At 36.6% G+C, this 23,990-nt stretch overlaps 1 protein-coding gene across 1 annotated transcript in view; it reads right to left on the bottom strand.

Annotated features, from left to right (window-relative positions):
- ERC2 (ELKS/RAB6-interacting/CAST family member 2) overlaps positions 1-23,990 on the bottom strand; it is a 982,831-nt gene that overhangs the window by 495,603 nt on the left and 463,238 nt on the right. Inside the window, exons 10-12 of the mRNA XM_053669554.1 lie at positions 22,940-23,077; positions 14,571-14,711; positions 11,149-11,289 (exon numbers count right to left, since the gene is read on the bottom strand). Coding sequence (XP_053525529.1) covers positions 11,149-11,289; positions 14,571-14,711; positions 22,940-23,077 — 420 coding nt within the window. The remainder of the gene's footprint in view (positions 1-11,148; positions 11,290-14,570; positions 14,712-22,939; positions 23,078-23,990) is intronic.

Here is a 23,990-nt window from a genome sequence, read left to right as displayed (position 1 = left end):
TGCTTCTGGGTCAGCACCAGGGTCCAGGTAAAGACCCAGGGAAAAGAGAGTTTCACATGGCTGAACACTGGTGATTCCCTGATCCAGCCTGAGTATTGGAGCCAAAAGTCTTCACAGAATTTATGAAAGATAGTGCAGTTAATCATTTTTGTTAATCCTGAATCACTACTTTTCAGAGGGTGGGCTGAAACTGTTAACTAGTACAGTGTGAGTGTGTTATGCTGTGATCTACAGACTTGGGGGTGATACTAAGAAACAATGGAGGAAATTGAGCTTATAAAGCCAATGCTTCCTCGAAGATATAAGGCCAGAGCTCTCATCTAAAAAGGGAGTAAACGAAGTAGTTTACTTGCATTTAGATAATACTCTTGCATTTTCTAATTATATCATGGGTTGTTTGATCTGGATAGGTAGCTCCCAGTGGGGATCAAAAGGAGATAACAGTTTGGGGCCTAATGTACTTTAGATACTGCAGAAAAAATAATAGATATATTAAATAAGCATTTCTGAACAAATTCCTACAAGGCATTCTGACCCATTCAAGGTTTAGACTGAAAATGCAAAGTAATTATTTCCCCCATGAATCTGTTGGTTTAAAATTAGCTCCCTGAAAAGGTCAGGAAACTATTGCTCATCCCATTCTCATAAGGCCTATCAATTTCGTCCATTCATTAGGAATTTAGCTCTTGAAAATGCAGGTTGGTGTGGATTTTCCTTTAATGATTTCAGAACTTATTTACCATAAATACAGCCAAGCACACTCTCACTTTCAGATACCCACCAGTCACTAAAAACAAAGGAATATCAATGAGCACCCTTTTCTAACTGTAGAGATTTAATTTTGCTGATGATATGGCTCAGTTTAAGAGAAAATCCAGGTACCTGGCTCTGCCTCAAAGTATTTCTGGTAACTTCTAGAGCAACTCTCAAGCATCTATAAGATGTGTTTCTATAAGAAACATGAAATATTAGCAAAAGAATACCTCAGACGTGTCTATATAATGTATTAGATCAGAAAGTTTTAAGCGCCCCCCACTTATGTCTCTTGAATTTTCACATGTGAGAAAATTTCTCCACAAATGTGAATAATCAAAATAAAGTTTGGAATCTCACTAATATGGGCAGGACTTGGTATTTTGATGTGTATTCTGAAAGCCTGAATCAAGCACAAAGGAAAAATCTGGTCATGACTGGGGACGAGTAGTACATAAAAATACCTAGTGGTTATTTTAATGAAAAAAATTTAGAATTATTTCAGGAATAAGGCAAAATTTTAGATAAATACTATACCTAAATCAAATTTAAGAGCAAACAGTAGCTAAAACCAGGTATTGATAGTATCAGTACAACAAATTACAAGTTTATTTACACTCTTCATGGAAAACTTGGTCATTGATTCCTTTCAATAAATTGACAGTCTTTCATTCCAAGTACCTGGGAAGGAAAGCATTAACTTTGGTCCAGAAACCTGCTGTGAAACCAGGCAGGGAATATTCAATTGTAATATTATATGACATTCTCTCTTTGAAATGGGCCCTAGTGATTTTAATAAAAAAATTGGTTCTCTCAGTATGCATTGATATTTCTCTCCCTCTCTTTCTCCTTCTCTACCCTTCTCTCTAAAAATGAATAAAATATTTTTTAAAAATTAAATTAAATTTTAAAAATCGTGTCTCTCAAACAAATTAGTCATGACCATAAAGTGCAAGCAGAACACTAAGTAATGAATCTGATGACTTGTCTTCCATGTGGTTTCTGGGTTTTAGCAATAATTTGCTAAATATATTCCCTATAAAAATATGATTCTTGATTGCAGCACCTGTAGGGGTTTAGTGTCTGTTAACTGTGCTTTAACACTCCTTTAATATCTTAACAGCAGAGCAGGCTATATAAACTACTTTAAGCATATTTGATTTTAATATTCTAAAAGAAATTATAATCTTCACATATTCTGAGTTATGAACAAAATATTACTTTGTAAAATATAGTTTTAAGGGTTATTATACAACTCTAACATATAATTTTTAAATTTTATTTTAAGCCCAATTAATTAATACCAAATATAATAGCTGAGACTAAACAATACATTTGTGAACTAATGAGAATGAGTCTTTGGCTAGCTATTACACTATCTAGTTCTACAGAAAATTATTTTTTCGATAATCTAGCTACATATATCCAGAATGGTTATAATTTGCATATTATAACTATTCCTAAAAGAAATTTTTTATTACTGATGGAACAAATAGGATATTTATAAATAAATATAAACAAATGATCAAAATAATTTTTCTAATGTCACATATACAAAATGAAAATGAATCAACTGATACACTTAACACTTTTTAAGACCCTTCAAACAAACAAATAAAAGTAATTGTTAAGGTAATACCTTTAAACTATGGAACCTCTTAAAATTTGCAATGTAGAAAACTGAGGTAATTACCTGGATGTTCTGAAACAAAACATGTAACTTCAAATCTTAGTGTCACTTCAAGTATCACTTGAGTTATATCAAAAGCCCGGATCAAGTGTAAAGCATGTGTGTGCATGTGTGCATTTGTACATGCTCTATGTCCTGAATTATCTCTTAAATAGTTGTAGTTTTCCAGTCCAAGAGTGAATCAACTAAATTTCAAGAATAGGCTAAAAATCATAAAAAGAACCATTGTACCCAGACAAAGATTGTGGAAGATTATATAATTCAGACCATCGTGCTCCTGGGATTACACAGTCCTACATGATTTGTCAATCGGAAAGACCTCACTGATCGTTAACAAGATTTTTTTATCCCCACTGGACTGGAAAAACACCTCATCTTTTTTTTATATAAACCCTTATATAAAATGTAAGCCCTGCAAAAGAAACATTTGCAGAAGAGATAGCATTTCAATAGATAGTGACTGGGTGGGGGAGGGGGCCCGGAAGAGGACCGCAGATGTGTGTGGGAACACCAGAGTGTGCCCTGGCCAGAAGCAGGGTTCCCCCAGTGCCTCCGGATCAGTCACTTGCCTTGTAGCAAGGAGGATGTTATAGCAAGCACTAAACTGAGGACTCAGAGATCTAAAGATTTATTTTAAATGTATAAGAGAATTCTAGATAGCATCTCTGGACACTAAGCAAAGAAGGTATTTGAGAATGATGGAAAAAAAGTATTATTTGTCTAGAGTTAAGAACTAAGAGAAAAAAATAACTCAGCTGAAGGTAACCAGCACAGTGCTTATAATGACAAGACAAAATCCCTCCAGGAGTGAAGACAAGTAGTTAAGCTGCAGAAAGGTGATTATTATTATAAGAAGTAATAAGGATAGAGAGGCAAAATTTTAGATTCTGAAGAAATGGCAATAGAGCATCACTTAATAAAATGTTTTGAGAAGTACATTTATTGCTACTCTAAGAAAACATTATTCTCAGGAGGACTTTAAAGCTTATTCACACTGATTTAGTTTAGATTGATGAACATAGGACTGACTGTAAAATTGTCTTATTTAACAAAAACAACTAACTTATAATTCAACAAATTTTGTAGATGGTCATATTGAAAATAAACATACAAGAATAAAATAAATTTTATATGTACCTTTATCTGGTTAGAAAATAAAAGGAGAAATACAGCATTCACAACAATAACCTAAAAATTATGTATATAGAAATCCTTAGGACTATGCTTAAAAAGAAATACAATAGGCCTATAATAGAAAAATATCAAAAATTCACTGTAAAAGATCACTGAAGTAAATAAAAGAATAAATAAATAAAGGAATAAATAAAGGAATTTTATCAAATTAATGAATGGGGAGAAATATTACTGAAATATCAAACATTCTAAAATTATTTTGTAGGTTTAATAGTATTCAAATTACAATCACCAACACTTGGGCTTTTTAATTGACAAGGCAATCCTGAAGTTTACTTGGAACAATAAAAAATTAAAGAGCATTAAAAGAAGACAACCTGAAAAGCAGAAATAATTGGGGTGGAATTTGTTTCATTAGATGTTTAAAAATATTATAAAGACACAATAATTAAAATTCTGACCCTACAAGCAACTGACATTGATAAAAATGAACAGGAGCTCAGAAACCAAGATATTAGCCTATACGAAAACTTACTACACAATAAAATAGTATCAGGATTGGTAGATTAAACAATTTTTGTTAAAGGACATTGGGATAATTACTTGATCCACTGAGAAATGTAAAGTTGAAACCTCATCACTCAACATGCATCAAAATTAAATAAAGTTAGGCAAAGTAGTAAAAGTGATGTAAAAATTAACAATAAATTTTTTAAATATAACTGAGTATCTATTCTTGAAATCAGAAGTGACTTCTAAGTATAAAGGTAATGAGGAAATCTAAAAGGGAAACACAGGAACCTAAAAATAGTTTTCTATGTAAAAAAATTTAAGTTAAACATAACTTTGCTACAAATTTGACAAAGGTTCTATACAAACCACAGAACTCATAGAAACCAATGAACAACCAAGAGTAAACTCAAAAACAAGTACTTAAATGATTGAAATGAACATTTTACAGAAAAAATACAAATAGCTAATTAATTTGTTTAAAACCTCAACACACTAGTAATTAAAGAAAGGAAAGAAAAAATTTTAAAAATCGATATATGCATTTTTAAAAGTTACATACAATGATGGTTCTTGGTGTTGATTGGGGTGTGGCAGAAAAAGCTGCCTTTATTTTTTCCTTTTTGTGGAACTTACTGAGGTGACAATGGTTAACAAAATTATACAGGTTTCAGGTACACGATTCCACAATACATCATCTGTAGACTATGTTGTGTGTTCACCACCCCAAGTCAAAAAATGCTGCCTTTATTCAGTGCTGAAAGAAATGTGACTTGGTAGAACTTCACTAAAATGCAAATAGCAAGAACTATTGGGAGCTTTTAAAAATCACTGGCCAGAAACTTACTCTATAAAAAAATAGAGAAATGGAAAAATTAATATGGAAAGATGTTCTTCAGAACATTGTTTATATTGGCAAACACACACTCAAAAGAGGAAAGGAATGACCCACATTTAGAAAATGAGAAAATAGAGTGGAATAACCATTAACATAGTGTTGTGGGAGAACAGTTAATCATATAAGAAAATTCTGATATGTTATTAAAATAGGATCTAAAACTCAATAAACACTTTAGACAAGGAGGGAAGGAGGAGCAAAGGAAGAAAAAAGAAGGGGAGAAAGGGAGAGAGGAGAGAACAATAACAACAAAAAGACGTCTGGGTCAGGAACAAATCAAAAGTTCCTAGTGATTATTTCTGTGAAGTGGGATGTCCTGTTATTTTTATTTTTCTCCTATGTCTTTCCACTGTGGCCATATATTATTTTTATAACCAGAAAAAAACAGTCATTTTTTAAAAAGACTATTAAGGATAGAAAATCCATCATGCTGCATCCCTACCAGTCAAAAAAAAGAATGGGGCCCCAAGAATATCTGCAGACAGAGAGGTAACTTAATGAGAGTTTGGCTATATTCCCAGGATGCCAAAACAGTGGGTCAGTTTAATTAACTCAGGGAGAAAAGTCAGTCAATGACCTTTGAATTACTCACCTACAAGACTGAAAAGTTCACTTTTACACCCTGGAAACCCAACACTGGGGTAAATAAGGCAAAGTCCAGTGAGAGCCATGTCATCAATATCTCTGGAAATGGCCTAAAAGTTAACAGAGCCATTTTTTTGGCCCTACCTGCCCAACAGAAGTCCAACAGGGTTGGTGAACTCCTGTCATGGGCCTGGTAAATCTAAGCTGCTGCAAAGTCCTCCCCATGTGTTCTGCACACATCCAAAATGTGACATACTTAAGTTTTCTTACTTTCCTTTACTAGCAAGCATGAAACTATTTCAGTGGATTACTTTGTATCTTTTTTAAATTATCTAAAGAAAACACTAATTTTTTCCCATGGTCAATTTTCAAGCTTGAAGGTACCCATTCTTATTTGTCTTTCTTCACCTCCCTACTGTCTTTTTACAGCTGTCCCCATTTCCACCCCATCAGTCTATTCTCTTGAGCCTGCTTATTAATACTGCCATGAAAATCTTAAAAGAAAGGAAATATGGATTATTTTTGCTGCTCTGCTAAAAATCATATTTAGGGAAAGAGGTTAATAAAGATGCTCCAACAGTTTGCAAAAACAAAATTTGTTTTGAAGACTGGAGTGTGGAGCCTGAATCTAATTAAATACACCCAAGCATCTCATGTTATCATGTGGTATGTATTCTGGAGCAGTGGCTTAACAAAAACTTGTTGGCTGAATTGTTTCCTTTATCCATGCTATTCCTGTTCCCTGTGATGGGAATTTATAAACAGGAGGTAATTAGAATACATGATGGCTCAGATCACATCTGCCAAATAACAAATTCTGGCCACCCTTATGTAATATTTCTCCCAGTAAGGCTCTTGAGTTGGCAAAACAAACAAACAAAAATAGCCTTCCTTTAATATGTTAAAAAAATAAACTCCTTCATATTAATGCATAACTGTCATCACTAGGATAAAAAAAATCAGTGATGGCATCCTGACCATTTTACACATATTTTTAGTAGTAACCTGTTTTTGTATTATTAAGCTATAATCAGAATTGTTACTATCTGTTATTAAGATGCTATATTTTAACTTGTCCTCAGCCAAATGGCATGGTTTTAACTCTTATAAAACCCACAATAATGTTAGGCATTTACCAATCTCAAAGAGCAATGCCCTTTTCTTAAATCTAAACCTATCTTAATTTCCATCATTTGAATGTAACACACTGAGTGGTTTGCTAGATAAGTATGCATTTAAGGATATGAAAAAGAATTCCATGAGCCTAGATCTGCTGCTGACCTCTGCTTTCCTATAGCCTTAGACTTGAAGTTAAGATGAAGGTAATATCCAAGCTGGCAATATTTCCCTGACCTAGTTTTTAAATTTCACATTCAAAAGAAATGGCAGTGGACTATGCACAGGCTATTTCTTCTGACAAAATGGAAATGGAAAAAGACTCAAATCTTTTAAAAAACTCCCCAGTATAGCACACCGTGACATGTGATCAATAGATCCTCATGCTTTGATATGTTACAGCGGCAACGTTCAGGAATGACTTACTGGGTTGTACATCTGATTGAACAACTGCTCAGCTTGCTACATTGCAAAGTTGGGGAAGCATTGAAGCACAGACAGGGAAAGAAGGAAAGATCCAGAAAAACAGCATTAGCTCAACAAATCCAGTGCATTTGCACAGACGACTGGTCATTAAAAAAGAAGAAATTTCAGTTTCTAAACATTCCACAGTGAAAGTGAGAGGCTCTAGGGAAATAGAAATGTTGACTTTGGCTCCTAGAAAAGAATAGCTGGAATAAGAAATTTAAGGTTTGTGTTACTTTCCCTTTCTCAAGTTAAATAACCCATGAAATAAAGAAAGCTGTCCACTTTTGATGATACATGAAGTGCTGGCCTCTAGCAATGAATCAGAAGAAGTACTTTTGGCCAAGTTTGCAATTTATTACCTGAACTTCAAAGATGGTAATAATAAAAGATTAATTAAATCTTATCATTGAATTTATAGCTCCTCTTTTATATTAACACAAGCCTGAATTTTCTATTCAGTCTAACTTTAGAAAAACATAGATCAGCAAACAGCAGATTAGCAATAGCAAAAAACCTGTAAGCAAGATATTACAGGATTAACAGTGAATGGGGGAAGTAAAAATTTAAGTGAACAGGAAAAACAAAGGGAACCAAAATACGGTATTATCCATTGCTCATTACCAGTTCCTACTGTTAGTTCATAATCAGTAAAAAATATAATTTTTACTAACTATCCTATTATGTTCTAAGTGCTTAAGAATCTGAAATGCTCTCCTGTCTATTTTGTGTAGAAGAGTTAAATATTTGTAGATTTAACTACACTAAATATTATTTTAAACAGCACTGTTAACTTATATTTATTAAATAACTATATTATTAATTTGGGGATCAACATCAAGGTATAGAAGGCAAAATATTATAGAAAATGTTTGCTTTACTCTAAGACATGTGCCTTTGAAGAGCCTGAATTTTTTTTGTTTGATCAACTTTAATAAAATAAACAGTAATTTTGCCATGGTTAAAAATATTAACTGGAAGATAATATTAATTGGAAAATAACATTTTTAAAGAGAGCATAATCATAACATTTCAAATTGCTGTTGTTTCTCAACTGATTTCTAGTCATGTAAGGTAAATTTATACTCACATACTGAACACCAAATAGTTTTGAAAGGCAAATTGATCAATATTATCACTCATCAGTTCTTCTCATAGGTGTCTATTTTGATGAATGAATGCACTAATTTATAAAGCACATTTAGAACTAGTAGCTATGCATTATTTAGTTAGTACCATTTTATCGACCTATCAGTAAAGATTTCCTCATGTGTGAACATTTCATTGCATTTTTTAAGATGCCAGACAGAATATATAAGAAATAGTTTATTTTCTGCCTATAAGCATTTTCCATCACAAAGTATTGATATTTGGAAATGTCTTAAATTAACACATATAGTAAAGGGCTAAAAACAATTATATATGAAAATGTTTCCCACAAACTTTCATAAAATGACTCACTTTACCAAATTCAAGAATTGTTTATAAGACAAAAAACAAATTTAAATCTCCACTTGGATTCCATTGTCACTGGCGGACAAGGTTTCTGTTCAGCGAAACACATCTACATTGTGTAGATTTTATGGCAAAAATACCTGGACGCTCACAAATCTTGAGCAAAATTCCACTGGGAATTCATGGTTTATTTATGACATAATAAAACTATTATGTTTTCAGCTTTCATTTAGTAACCCTTTATATTTTATTCACAAGTCACATACCCTTTTATTTAAAGGGAGGCCCAGACACTCCTTAAGCTTTTATAGCTGCTTATTTTTCCATGAGTAAATGATGTGTTTATATGTATATTCACATACTGTTGGCTTATATTTTCAAATATTTCATGTAGATCTCAATTCTTTTTAAGGTGATGGGTACTTGAGGTTTTTATGGAACTATTTATTAGCAGAAATTAAAGACTACTAGAAAAAGTATTTTAAACTTTTGAATTGAGTTGATGCTAGAGAGCCAAAAATAACAAAATAGCATCTGCAGGCTAGGTATGAAAATATTTAAATTATAATTACCTTATTTAATCTCACTGTACTATGCATTTAGGAGATGGTATAAGCAACAATTATTTATATACTTAGAAATAAGTTATTTTTTTCATAAATTAAGTAGGTCCTTTACAGTAAGATAACCATATTGGTCACTTTAATTCTAGTGATATGGCAGACTATTAAAATATTCTCAGGAATAATGCTAAGATGTTTACAGAATTTGATTTGTGCAGTCCAGTATATGGTGTCTACCTGTGAGTTAAAGGAAACCACATAATTGAAATGATTTCTTGGGCAAACCATAGGTATTTTGAAAGAAACTAAATTGAATTGCATAGATGTTGATTTATTAAACTAGTCAAGTCATATACGTAGAAACTATAAGCATCACTATGTGAACCTTTTCCTTGTAATTACTATAGCATTTCAAATCCACAAATGACTTTAACTGAAGGGGAGGACGTCTAGAAAAATAATATATGGAGTGCCATCATCTGCATAAGAGCTCTTTGGAGCTGATGTAGGGAATCTATCATGTCCAGGTCTATCTGAGGTCCTCCTTCTTCAGGACTCAGCACAATACAACTGAGGTAAGACAGTACGAAGGACCACCAAAGGAAGCCAATGAAGTTCTCTTTTCACAGAGTTATGTTTATGATCTTCATAGAGCCTGCTCTATGATCACAAAACTGTTGGGTAAAGAAAAAGTACATTTCTTGACATGCATGTGCATGTATAACATTTCAGGACATATTTATATGTGTGTCAAGAATCCATATCATATACCCAGTGCATAAATATCCAAGTCAATCTCCATTTAAACTCTCTCAAATGGGCAACTGAAATTCTCCTATTTATTATTCAAGATTTCTGCTTAACTAGATATTTCTTGAAAAAAGGTGAGTTGTTGAATAGATTGGAAAATAGATTTTGCAATACAGAGTTTCTTGTTATTTTTTTGCCAAGGGATTTGATTTGTATACATATCTTTCTGTATTGGTAAGGAGACTTTATTAGTGTGAAATTTCTCAAGACAACTTCCTAAAATTCCATGGTAAAGTGAATATAGTATAATCACATTTCAGTTATATATTACATCATACAAAATAGAATATTAAATTTTAAGATATCTAGAATAATTTCTCCAAAGATATAAATGCTTTCACATCCCTATCATCCATATCATATATTTCCATAATTTTAGCAAATAAATCCCCATTCCAATGTGCTGTGAAATATACATAGTCAAATTTTTTAGAGTCTTATCTCCTTTGAATAAATTTATAAGTCATCAAAGGGAAACAAAATGCTTAAACTCATAATGTTATGAGTTTTATGTACACAATGAATGCAGACATACCAAACAACACAGGGCAAAGTCAAAGGAACAATGCGTGACTGGAAATGTACTCCACGGAAACGTCCAGTTCAGAGAAAACATGTCAATGCTGCAATATGAATATCCTGCATTCTTTCTCAAAGCCTTTTACATTAAAAAAGCTTTCTTAGGGCCATTTCAGGTCAAGTATAAATACTCATCCCACAGGTATTCCAGGGACTTAACTATTTTGGTGAACTTCTAGAAATTTAATGTCATCAGGTAAACTTTGCAAAACTCCAATAAAAATGTTGACCTATTTCTAAAAGAAGAAAAAGTTTATCAATGCATAATCGAGCCCCTGGATTCTTTGGTTTGTTGCAAATTTCCATTTATCTCTTTTGATAGTTGAGATTTGCCCAGAGAGTGATGGCTGGCTTTTATATTTGTTACTTCCACTACTATTTTCATGTATTTTTCAAGTTTTTTTTCCAGACAAGAAACCTAAGATAATTTTTCAGGTTTACAGACAGATTTGATGCAGACTTCTTAGGACTAAAGAGTGTTTAATTCTTTTATCAGCAGACAGCAAAAGATAAGGGTTTTTTTTCTTTTGCTTTCCCATTTTGTAATTCATTATAAAATAAGCATTTTCCCCCCCTTAGGCTTGACTTACCTTTTTTAACTGTGCCTCCAGTTTGCTACATTCTTCTTTCTTTTGTTCGATGGCTATTTCTAGAGATTTTAATTTAGAGTCCCTTTTCAGCCCTGCTGAGGCTAATGAAGATGCATGTTCCTTGAGGTCAATTAAACTAGACTAAAAGGAAGAGAACACTAGTAAGTAAAATACTGCAATTTCTACTAGCAATGTCTTCTATTTGAATACATTGATTCTATATATAGCAATAAAGTGTGCATTAGACAAATGAGTAAATATAGTCTTACTAGGGTAACAATAGTCTGCTCTGGCCCGGAAATTACAGTTGGCCAGCTTACAGAACTGAGCAGGATCTAATTGCAACACAATCAAATGTGACCAAGTGGTGCAGTCAGTAAATGCATGTTTCCCGTCTCAAAGCCATGCTAATGATGTAAGTCCCAAGGTGGTCTTTACATGTCACGGTAAAACAGACACCCTGAACCTTCCATTTACATTTATTGCTGTCAGGTCATGCAGACTCTAAGACAAATATGAGAGAAAATACTGACTCTAATGCTTTCCCACCCTCCCTCTCAGGGAAAATCAAGTATAAAACACCCTATTAAGTTTTGATAAAATTCCCTTTCTTTAACAGACAACTGGCCAGTGGTTTTTCAAACATTTTTGTGTAATCAAAGATAAAATTAGTTTAAAATTTAGAGTAGACCTCATGTTCCAATCCTTTGTAAATACAGATTCAGCAGATATAATGAGCCTCTCCAATTCAGACATGGGGTTACCTAAATTTTTACATTCATCATTCCCACCCAGAAACCAAAAGCTCCCCTGTATAGTCTGAATTTTTTAAACTAAATAAATAAATAAACACTTGCATACATCACAGAGCATAATTTTGCTAGCTAGGATAGCAAGGTCCATCATTAAATATGAAATCATTAGCAACATCTAACTATGTGACTAAAATGTTCAGGTTTCACCTAAAAGCAGATGCAGTGCATTTCCTTTATATCCATTTTCAACACACAGGAAGACACTAAGCATACAATGCTCTCTCTGTAGATGATATTGCCTAATACTTCACATCCAGATGACCTTGTTGATGAAGATACTACCACCATCAGCAAGCAAACAGCCCACCTCGTAACCCTCTAAGGGACAGGTTAGCCATTCTTATTTTTCAGGTCAGGAAACTGAAGCTCACATGACCTGCACATCTTCTCCAATGTTACCAAGGTATCAAAGGGAGATACAGATCTCAAACCCAATTCAAATATCAATATTTTCTATCATATTACTTCCCCAGAAATAAAAAAAGGACCTTATAATTCCGGTATTTTGTCATGGTAAAGATTATTATCACCCCATCTGAATTATAAACTCCCTGCTAACAAATTATATGTTGTTTTCTTGAGATAGCTTTTAAGTTGCTGGGTGTTATAGCTTCAGGTGTCAACTTGTCTAGGCTCTCTTCCCCAGGCGTTCAGTCAAACACTGATCTGGGTATTGCTGTGAAGTTGTGTTGTACATGTGACTAACATCTACAATCAGTCGACTTTAAGTAAAGAATACAATTTTCCATAATGTGGGTGGGCCTGATCCTATCAGTGGAAAGGCCTTAAGAGCAGAACTAAGGTTTTCCTGAGAAGGAAGAAATTCCACCTGTGAACAGCAACAGGTCAGCTACCATCTGTGAGTTTCTTGCCTGCCCTTCCTGACGTCCTGCCTTATGAATTGTGGACTTGCCTAGCCAGCCCCCATAACTGTGTAAGCCTATTTCTTGCAATAAATTTCTTAATATGGTTAAATTTTTTAATACAGTTCTGTTTTTCTAGTGGAAGCTTGACTAACACACCCAGCCCACTGGCAGGCACATTATTATACAGGAACAATAAATGTTTGCTGAAATGCCTGTCTGAAATTCATACACTGTAGGCATTGTTTACAAAATTATTTTCATTTAAAATTTATGCTCCACCATGTCATCAAGATCTCTTTTCAATAAGATGTGTGTGTGTGTGTGTGTGTGTGTGTGTACTTTTTAAGGAGCAAACCCATGAATAGCATTTGCAGTCAGTGGCTGAAAATGAGTCAAAGTCTTCTATCACATATCAACTATAGTAATTATAGATTCCCCCAAGTTAAATTTAGCAGGGAAATAGTATGAAGAGGATTTATATTCTTTATTTTCATATCAAAACAATAATCTCCTGTCTAAAAACTTAAATTTTAGGGAGTATAAATTTTGCTTCTGAGTTTCCTCAAAACTCCTATTATTCATCAATTCCTCCTTTCTTGGATTCCTAATGTACAGAATTATCTCTTAGATTCCTAATTTATAGAAAATTATCAAAACTCAGCAGAGCCCTGGCTGGTGTAGCTCAGTGGATTGAGCGCAGGCCTGCGAACCACACGATCATGGTTTGATTCCCAGTCAGGGCACATGCCTGGGTTGCAGGCCAGTTCCCAGCAGGGGACTCAGGAGAGGCAACCCTACATTGACATTTCTCTCCTTCTCTCCTTCCCTTCCTCTCCACAGATAAATAAATAAAATCTTTAAAGAAAAAAACAAAAACTCAGCAGAGTGGAAGGACCTGTACCAGCCCTAAAGTAGATGGACATTTCCTGCCAGGAGGCGGGGAAGGATAAGGGTGAAGGGACCAGTTGTGGACAATGGCACATATGTCAGAGTTTTGACAATTGAATAAAATAATGTGCATTGCTGCTTCTCAAACCTCTTCAGTGAAGTATCCCTAAGTAAACTAAGGTGTTATAGGTGTACCTCAGCGTAGGGGGCTATAACCCAAAGCATTCTCTCCATGACCCCCAATAAGAAGTTTCTTTAAAGTATATTGTTTTACTGAAAAAAAAAAGTGAGATCTGTTTGGGTTTCCCACATTTGCTCTAATGTGAAAATATTGTTTTAAATTTTTACCATAACATGAAGATGATGTCCCAGAAGAACAGCCACATTTAACTTTTTGTGTCCAGCCTGATACCAAATCTCTTAAGCTGGGGGTACTGAGTTATCCCCAGAAGCACAGATGAACGTAAATCACCCAACCCAAGAATTAGGATGTTAAAGGCCTTCAATAAAGTGGAGCTGCTATTATTATTATTAATGCTTTTGTTGTTATTTCAAACAAAAAGTCAATGGACACAAAAAATACGGACTCCTCTAAGCCACACGAATGTGGTAAAACATCCAGAAGAATTTTAAGGAGCTCCATCCTATGCAGTTAGAAGAGAAGACATGTATTGAGCATCACTGATGATGTTTCCCTTTGAATTCAGACAGCTTTACAAAACAGGAGCAACTATGTTCCCCAAATCTTCACACCGTTCCTCAAACTAAGTCTCTGGACTCTTGAGGCTACCATAAATGCAGTTCTATGAGGACCATCAGTATGGTTCAAGTTCAGTTGTTTTTCCAAACTCACCTCTTTTTCAGTCAGTTCAGCTTGTAAAGCATTGACCTTCTCTTTTAGGTCTTTGTTCTCTTTTCGGAAAGATTCTATCTCTTCTAGTCTTTCCCGATCATCTCTCTCTCGCTGCTCTTTCAAACGTTCAATTATTCTTTCCTGTGAGGCAATTGTCAAAAAAGAAGAGGTGAGAACCCGTCTTTCACCTTGTCATATGCCAAGATATGCTAAAAATGAGGCAATACATGTAAGAAATTCCCTATAAGAATCAACACACATAGATATTATTAAAAATTTGGTTTATCAAGACTTCCGCCAAGATGTAGGCATATGTGGATACGCAGTGCTTTCTCACACAACCAAGTTTAGAGACAACAAAATATTAGCAACAGAAAACACAGCCAGAACACAGAAAATTGAACTTTTCAGAAGTCCGATAACAATGAATTCTTCAGTCTAACCAGTAAGAGGGGCGAAACCAGCAGCTGGTGGAGTGGGTTGCACAGGAAAACTTGGTCAGATGGACTCAGGCCCGTGGATCCCAGGCATGGGGTGGCAAAGGGCCGACCCAGTGAGCGACCCAGTGAGCAACCAGTGGATCTGGCCAGGGTGAAGGACAGTGGGTTGACTGTGCTGGCGCATTCCTGTGCAGATAGACCAGCGAGGGAGTGGGCAGTGAGATGGGACTGAGCAGGTCCCAGTGACAGGAGGCAGCAGAGACAGCCGCCATTTCTGGGCTCTGACCCCGCCCCCACATAGAGCATCACAACCCAGCAACCTGAGCAACCCTACCCTGGTGAACACCTCAGGCTTCGCTCCTCACCCAGCCAGCAGGAAGCAAGAGAGGGGGGACGTCATTTCCCGACTCTGACCCCGCCCCCACATACAGCATCACAACCCAGCGACCCTGCCCTGGAGGCCCCGCCCTGCCCCTAATGCTCCGCTCCTCATACTTAATGAGCACGAACAGACCAAAAATGGCTCAAGAAGATCTCAAACCCCCAGAGCCCATAAATCTAAGTAACGAAGAAATAGCAAAATTTTCAGATGCACAGTTCAAAACACTGGTCATCAGGATGCTCACAGAACTGGTTGATTTTAGTCACAAATTAGAGGTTATGAAGGCTAAACTAATTGAAATGAATGGTAATGCACAGGAAACCAATAGTAATGGAAAGGAAACTGGGACTCAAATCCAAGGAGTGGACCAGAAGGAAGATAAAAATGACCAACCAGAAAAGAATGAAGAAACAAGAATTCAAAAAAATGACGAGAGACTTAGGAACCTCCAGGACATCTTTAAACACTCCAACATCCGAATTATAGGGGTACAAGAAGGGGGAAAGGAACAGCCACCAGTGGAAAACTTATTTGAACAAATAATAAAGGAGAACATCCCCAATCTGGAAAAGGAAATAGACTTCCAGGAAATTCAGGAAGCTCAGAGAGTCCCAAAGAAGTTGGACCCAAGAAGGGACACACCAAGGAACATCATCATTACATTATCCAAGATTAAAATGAAGGAGAGAATCCTAGAAGCAGCAAGAGATAAGGGGACACTCACCTACAAAGGAGTTCCCATCAGACTGTCAGCAGATTTCTCAAAAGAGACCTTACAGGCAAGAAGGGGCTGGAAAGAGGTATTCCAAGTCATGAAATCCAAAGACCTACATCCAAGATTACTCTATCCAGCAAAACTTTCATTTAGAATGGAAGGACAAATAAAGTGCTTCTCAGATAAGACCAAATTCAAGGAGTTCATCATCACCAAGCCCTTATTATATGAAATGTTAAAGGGACTTATCTAAGAAAAAGAAAATAAAAAATATGAACAGTGTAAGGACAGCAAACGCACAGTTATTAACAACCACATCTAAAACAAAAGCAAGCTAAAAGGACAGCTAGATCAGGAGCAGAACCATAGAAATGAAGATCTCATGGAGGGTTAGCTACGGGAGTGGGACGAGAAGGGGGGAGAAGGTACAGAAAATAAGTAGCATAGATGGTAGGTAGAAAATAGATAGGGCGGAGGGCAAGAATAGTATGGGAAATACAGAATCCAAAGAACTTGAGACACATGGTCATAAACTAAAGGGGGGGAATAGTAGGGGTGGGGGTGCAGGGTGGAGGGGAATGAAGGGGGGAATAGAACAACTGTAATGGCATAATCAATAAAATAAAAATTAAAAAAAATTGGTTTATGAAGAGAGGCATAGCAGAGAACACAGCTTTTGGCCTGTTCATAAAAGCATCACAGAGTTGCAAGAGGCATTCATGTATAAGCTCTGAGGCTGTTTTGGTTCATGGTACTTAGAAAATTTCAAAAGCTGTTCCAAAAAAGGGAGGGTCAGGCACTAAGACTCTGGACTTGCCAAAGCCTTGTCTGGGCAAGAGAAGAAGAAGAAGAAAACTCTTGGCTCTACCCTTCTTGCTTGGCTTTCCCACCTGATGCAAAAAGACTTTCCTTGGTTTCTGAAGACTCTTCTCTGACTGGAAAGGGGACTGGAGTGGGGCGGGACCTCCACCATTCAGGACTGAGGACTGACTCACAGTGAGAACTTGAAACAAAATTAAAATAAGCTCATTGTATAAGTGGTTTCCCAATGTGTCAGAAGATATTTATTTACTTCCAAATTTTCCCAATGGCTTATTGGCAATGAGCAAAGGCTCCAAAGCATTGCTTGACTTTGAGCAAAGTTCACTTAGCAGCTTTCCCATATTGAGAGCTTACTACACATTAGGCATGGTAATGTGCCCCACTTACCTAGTCTTCATCACGACTGAAGGTCTGAAGCACTGCTACTGGGAATAGTGTAGAGCTGAGGAAACCCAGGCACAGAAAGGCCAGCTGACTCATCGAAGGTGACCCAGCTCATAAACAGAAGGCCCACCCTAACATCCAAAGTTCTCTTAGTCTTAGCCAAGTCCCTGAGACCACACCGACACAAACAAATGCCTGAAGACATTCAGAGAGATCTGAGGACCTGCCTGCCCTTGACTTTCCTACTGAAATAAAAATACTACTCTGGTAGTCACGTTTCCGAAACTGTACAGCCTTGCCGATATCAAAATAAGAACCTTCTATTTTAAAAGAAAATTCCACTTGGGAAAAGTTCGAGTTAGATTTCTAAAGCTGGTTTCAAATTACCCAACACATATCTGAACTTCCTTTTGGATGTCATCATTAAAAAATATTGGCACAACAATGATGCTTAAATATTCTGATATTATCTTCTATATTTTTCTAAGTACATAGTAAAAGACAATTCCTGATACTTAAGACGATTGTAGAACAGTGTTTAAAGCAGAGGAAAGTTAGTCTGAACACTTGGTCTGTGATTTAAGGATTCCCAGGGAAGCAACTGTTCTACCTCAATGACAATAATGTTTGTATCTAATGTTTTCAGGGGGGAAAGAGTAGCATTATTGCTTTTGCTACTTTAGAGTGAAGTATATCATTATGACAGTGGGAGTGAAAATAGAATAAATGTGTCTATTAATTGCCTATATTTGTTTCTTCTTGATTCCAGCAACAGTCCTATTTGACTTTGTCTGTGACATTGGAGAGTGGATGATTACGTGATCTACAGAAGAAAGATATGGCCTCAGTGTATGGTAAGTCTCTCGAGGGCTTTCCACGATTTCAGCAAATGAGCCCTTACTGCCTTTTGCCTGTATTTATTACAAAAGTCTCATGACTGGTCGCCTGGCCACCAGGCCCTCTCCATTTCATCACTTCTACCACAGGGTTGTTGGGTGACATTTTTAAAGCCCCAAACTGACTGTGTCACCTCACTATTTGACATCCTTCCCAAAAATCACTTTGGCCCTATCGTGTGGCATTTATTACCACTCAGCACTGTGCCCACGGTCTACTGCATGCTCAACCTCCCAGGCCAGCTTACCCAAGGGCAGCACTCTAGTCCAAAGGACTGGGCAAACTGTCTGGCATACAACAGGCAACTAAAAAGGCTGATGGAAGAAATAAGAACTCAACTTAGGAATCATCTTGTCTTCAAAGGAAGGGAAATGAAATTAAGTACGTGTTTTAACATCCAGAAGGTGTCAGAGTCATTTGGAAACAAGGTTGATTTGCTCTAAGCACTTGTACTATTGACTGGGCATTGATGACAAAAAACATCATCAAGCAGTATAACGTTTTTAAGTGTTATTGATGATTCAATACTCCAAAATATTTCTCCGTCAATCACAAAACTAATTTAACTGTCAGCCACACAGGGCCAGATGTCAAAAACATGTGTTAAAAAGCCTTAATATGCCATGATCTACTTGATTAACAGCTAACTTGTAGAAATTCCAACAATGTGTTCTTGTTTTAGTCTTATTTGCATTGGCAAGTGTTCCTAGCGCACTCATCTGGCCCTGCACAGGTCTAATCTCTTTGTGCTTTATCACTGGGTGGGAACTGAATTGCAGTGGCCTCCAGCACTGCTATCTGGCTTTCTTAACTGCTTATCTAGTATGTGGCTACAGCAAGGCTTGGGAGACCAGCTTTATAAACACCATGCATTCTGTCTCTTGAACTTATGTGTGTCAATCCTAGAACAAGGTCATACTCAATCTTAACTTGCTAAGTGGCATTATTTTTTTCAAAGTCTGAATATGTGAATAAGTTCCTGGAAATTAAAAAAAAGTAACGCACTCCCTGGGACGTAATAACCCAAGTGGAATGGTGAATAATGCCTAATGGGTTCTATTCATTGGCCAAAAGACAACAAATAATTCAATGTTCTTATGAATCTAATTGTTAATAAATCATTTTATTTTTGTACCATAATTTGTTCCAGAAGATTTACTCAATTATATGTGAATAAAATTAAGAACTTGTGAGGGAAATGCCATTAAGGAGATAATGATGTCAAAAGCACAAAGATCAGAAAGTTTGAGATTTAGTCCTACTCCATCACCTGTGAGCTGAGTAGCCTTGGGATAATACAGGGTAGGCAACAAAGTCCCAACAAAAGGCCACCTTAGAGCATAAGTGACTTCCTGGAGTGCTGATTTAGAAATTAGCTGTGCCAAGGTTGATTAATGATGCCTGTCCAAGGCTCAGAAGTAGCAAGTGATGCTGTACATCTCCCAAATTTTATTTCTGGGCAAGTCATTTTACCTCACTAAGTCCCTTTCTCATCTTTAAAATGATAGAGCATAGATTTCATGTTTATCAAAGTATGCTTTTCTGACCACATGCATCAGAATCAATGTGCATGATGCTATTAGAGTTGTCTCATTTTTTTCTCCCCTTTATTCTCCTCCACTCCCACCTAGACTCCCCCCAACCATTGATTCATGTCCATGGGTCATACATATAAGTTCCTTGGCTTCTCCATTTCCTATACTATTCTTAACCTTCCCTGTCTCTTTTGTACCTACCATTTATGCTTCTTATTCCCTGTACCTTCTCCCCCATTCTCTTCTCTCCCCCTCCCTGCTGATAGCCCTCCCTGTGATCTCTATTTCTTTGATTCTTTTCCTCTTTTAGTTGTTTGCTTAGTTTGTTTTTGTTTTTTAGATTCAGTTGTTGATAGTTGTGAGATTGTTGTCATTTTACTATTCATAGTTTTGAGCTTCTTTTTCTTAGATAAGTCTTTAATGCTTCATATAATAAGGGCTTGGTGATGATGAACTCCTTTAACTTGACCTTATCTGGGAAGCACTTTTATCTGTCCTTCAATTCTAAATGATAGCTTTGCGGGATAGAGTAAGATATTAGGATGCACACAGAAGTTTGACACCCATTGGAGTAAATACTGAAATCCACTATTTGTCCTGTGATAGAAGGCTTTGCCATTTCCTATCCAATGATTTTGTTTTTCAAATACATTAGCATTGTTGTTGTGGCACCTTTAGAAAATTCCCTCTAAATAAATTGTTCTGTTTACTCTTATTCTTCATTACTATGAAAGGCAAAAAAAGATCAGATGCAAATAGTATTTGCAGACTAACAGCTCATGGGTCAAAGACAACCCACGGAGCTATTTTGTTTGGCTTGAGCATTCTTATTGTTAAAAATCTGAACTTGGATGTTTTGAGACAGGTCAAGGAATACCCAGCTTACCACAGTTGCCAATACTCCCTACTCCATAACACCAAACCCATTTCTCTCATTTTTGTTCCCTGCCAGCCCTCTGAGGAGACATCTAAGCTCTCAATTCCTCATCTATGGTCCAATTCAGATTTCTCGTGCCTGAGACTGAGGATGAGCAAATTGAACAATTATGATCCTGAGAGTTCCAAAATTGAGAATGGAACTTAGAGATCAGCCAATTTAAACGTGCATTTTGAAAATAAGGTACTAAGAGACACTTGCAATGGAAGAGCCTTGCCTCACTTGATGCAATTATCAAGTAGTGGAGGCAGGATGAGGGGCCAGACTCCCACAGACCCCAGCTATCCTTCCCGGTCATCCCCTTGGCTGCAGGGGAAGTGCTTAAGGAAGGGAGTAGTTTCAGATTTGGGAATTATTTGGGATTTAAACTAGAATAAATCAAGTCTTAATAGAGCCAAGGGAAAAAAAATGATAGAGTTCTGCCAAGAATTCACAATATGGAAAATTATATGGTATATGTTTACTTCTTAAAATTTGGACACAGAAATGAAGAGATACAAATAGGTTGACATCCTACCACTCGAAAACTTGCATAAAGATTATGCAAAAGGGTTACATAGTCTTTAATAGTTTGAACCAACATTCTCTCATTCAAATCTTACAAAGGAAATTAAATTATTACAGAGAGCTTTGGAAATGCAATCTTTTTTTTTTGTGAAATACAATCTTGAAAACTAAAAATAGAAGAATATCTTTCCCTGCAAAATCACTATATTTAAACGTCTTATAAGTCTTCAGGTAAAATCTTAAATCTTATAATATAATCCTAAATTTATTTATTTGTTTGTTTATTTTTAAGATTTTATTTATTTATCTTTAAAGGGAAAGGGAAGGAGAGAGGAAGAGAATATCAATGTGTGGTTGCCTCTCATGGGCTGGGAACTGGCCTGCAACTTAGGCATGTGCCCTGACTGGGAATCGAAGTGTGATCCTTTGGTTCGCAGTCCCACGCTCAATCTACTGGGCGTGCCCTAGGAGAGAGAGAGTTACTTGACTTCTGAAATCCTATGTATTTTACTTATTTACTTATTGTCTGTTTCTCCTTCACACCCGTTAAAATCTAAACTCCATGTGACCCAGGATTTTGACTCATTTTTTTCTCTGTTGCATCTCCTGTGCCCACAGCAATGCCTGTCATACGGTGGGGACTCATGCAACCGGTGTTTGCTGAGCACCCCCCCGGGCAGGCATTACTATACCAGGCACTGAGTGAAGGTGAGCTAACACATAAACGGCACACAGATATGGGTGTGCTTCTTGGGCTTGGAGTCTAGCGGAGGAGACCAATCAATCACACACACACAAAAAACAGACAAAAGCACAATTAAGATTACAACACGAGCTCTGAAGTTCACAGTATTCATGAGAACATCATGAAGAATTTTACCTAGAAGGGTACCCTGAAAAAATGACTCATAAAATAATAATAATAACCATACCTATAATGTATTATACCTATGGTTCTAAATCAGAACTGAGAAATAAACTGAGGACGTGAAAGATTAAGTAGTTTGTCCAATGTAGTAAATGTCAGACCTAGGATTTGAAGCCAGGCAATCTGACTGCAGTGTCCACATTCTTAACTATTGTACAATATAGCTCCTCAGGAAACTGAGCTCTCAGAAGAAGAATTAAGTCTACAGAGAGCAGAAAACATGTCTGTATAGCATGTAATAGCAATAACAGCATGCTCAAAGGGTCTGAGGCAGGATGGAGAATGGTACAGCTGAAAATCTAGAAGGCCAATATAGTTACAACACTACAACACAGAGAACAAGGGGAAAGAGATGAGGGATGAGGCTTGAAAGGAAGGAAAGAAGGAAGAACGAAAAAACAAAGAAAGGGAGTGGGGGAGAACGAAGGGGGGAAAGGGAGAAGGAGGGAGTGTGGCGCAGAAAGAGGACTATGACAGGCAAAGTGGCGGCTGGTCCGATAAGAGCCAGATTAGATGAAGGGATGGACTCCATGGGCCAGGTTAAAGATTTCACTTTTTATCATCTTAAGAACAAAGACAAGCTAGTTAAGGTTTTAAAGCAGGGCCAGGGGTAAGGTGAGCAGGTTTGCATTTCTAGAAGGCACCCTGGCTTCGTATGCCAAGTCTACTGAAGAGGGTTAGCATGGGAGTTGGTGGCCCAGCTGGGGTTGTTAGCGGTGTGAGTGCATGGAAAAAATCAGGCACACTTCAAGGCATCTTGGAGATCTCCCCCCAACCGTGCTTCCCTAAATCCTGATACCCCACTTTGTAGTCCAAGCTCACCTTCTCTGACAGAGCCTCCTCCAGTGTCGCCAGGGCAGTGTCTGTATTACTGGAATCTGTCTGCAGGGACTTCACTCTGTCTTTCAGATTGGTCAGTTGCTTGTCTTTATCCCTAAGTTGTTCTTGCAAGTTTTCAATCTGAAAATAAAGATCACCGTATTTATTGTGCATTTGATCATATATGTAGGGCCAAGATTCCAGAAGTGGACTTGTTAAAAAAAAATAGACTTGAGATTACAGAAATTGTCAGCATTACGAGGTTACACTTTGGCTTAGAATCAATGCTGTTTTAATGAGGCCTTCCGTCTTCCACATAATCCAAGCTTGCATTTAAATGGTGACACCGGAGAGCAGAATATCTCCCTCCTTATAAATGCAATCCCATCAGACATGTAAGCACTACTATTTCTATCTGTTTCTATCCCTTTTACCAGCCCTTCAAGTCTCAAATCCATAGACCTTTCCATGGTACAGTAAGTCAGAAAAACACATATACAGGATTTATTCACTCAATGAACAGAATGGGTACTCAGTCTGCACCAAGCACCATATCAGTACAGAGCAGAACCTGTGTAGTCATTCACTCCCTCCTTTATTAAGCATTAAACTTTGTGATATGCCAAATGTTGTCAAGTGGCTGTTTCAAAGTAGCCACATGAAAAGCCAAGTAGGTTATCACCAGTAGACTGTTAATGGGAAGAACTTGTGATATAAATCAAATGTAACAAGTACTAAACACTCCATTTGGCAACTAAGTCATGTGCTGGCAACCTACCAGGCACTTTCATCCACTATCTGCAGCCTGAAATAAACACTCCAAATAGGCAATTATAACGCCTGCCCAGGAGCGGCAGCCAGGACCTTCTAGTGGGCATTGCGTACATTATCATTCATGTTTTATTCTCTGCTTTCAAACCACATATTTCTTATCTAAGGATTTAAAAAAAGCTCTACTGTACAAACAATTTATTCATATTAAGGGTTTTAAAATGACAAGGAAAAATAGTAGTACAATTCCAAGATAAGTCCATTCAAAATATTTGTATTCTGC

This window comes from Artibeus jamaicensis, unplaced genomic scaffold (assembly GCF_021234435.1).
Source record: "Artibeus jamaicensis isolate MK-2021 breed Jamaican fruit bat unplaced genomic scaffold, CSHL_Jam_final contig_519, whole genome shotgun sequence".
Classification (NCBI taxonomy): Eukaryota; Metazoa; Chordata; class Mammalia; order Chiroptera; family Phyllostomidae; genus Artibeus; species Artibeus jamaicensis.
Note: the sequence above shows the minus strand (reverse complement) of the source record. Positions and strands in the feature narration are given on the sequence as shown.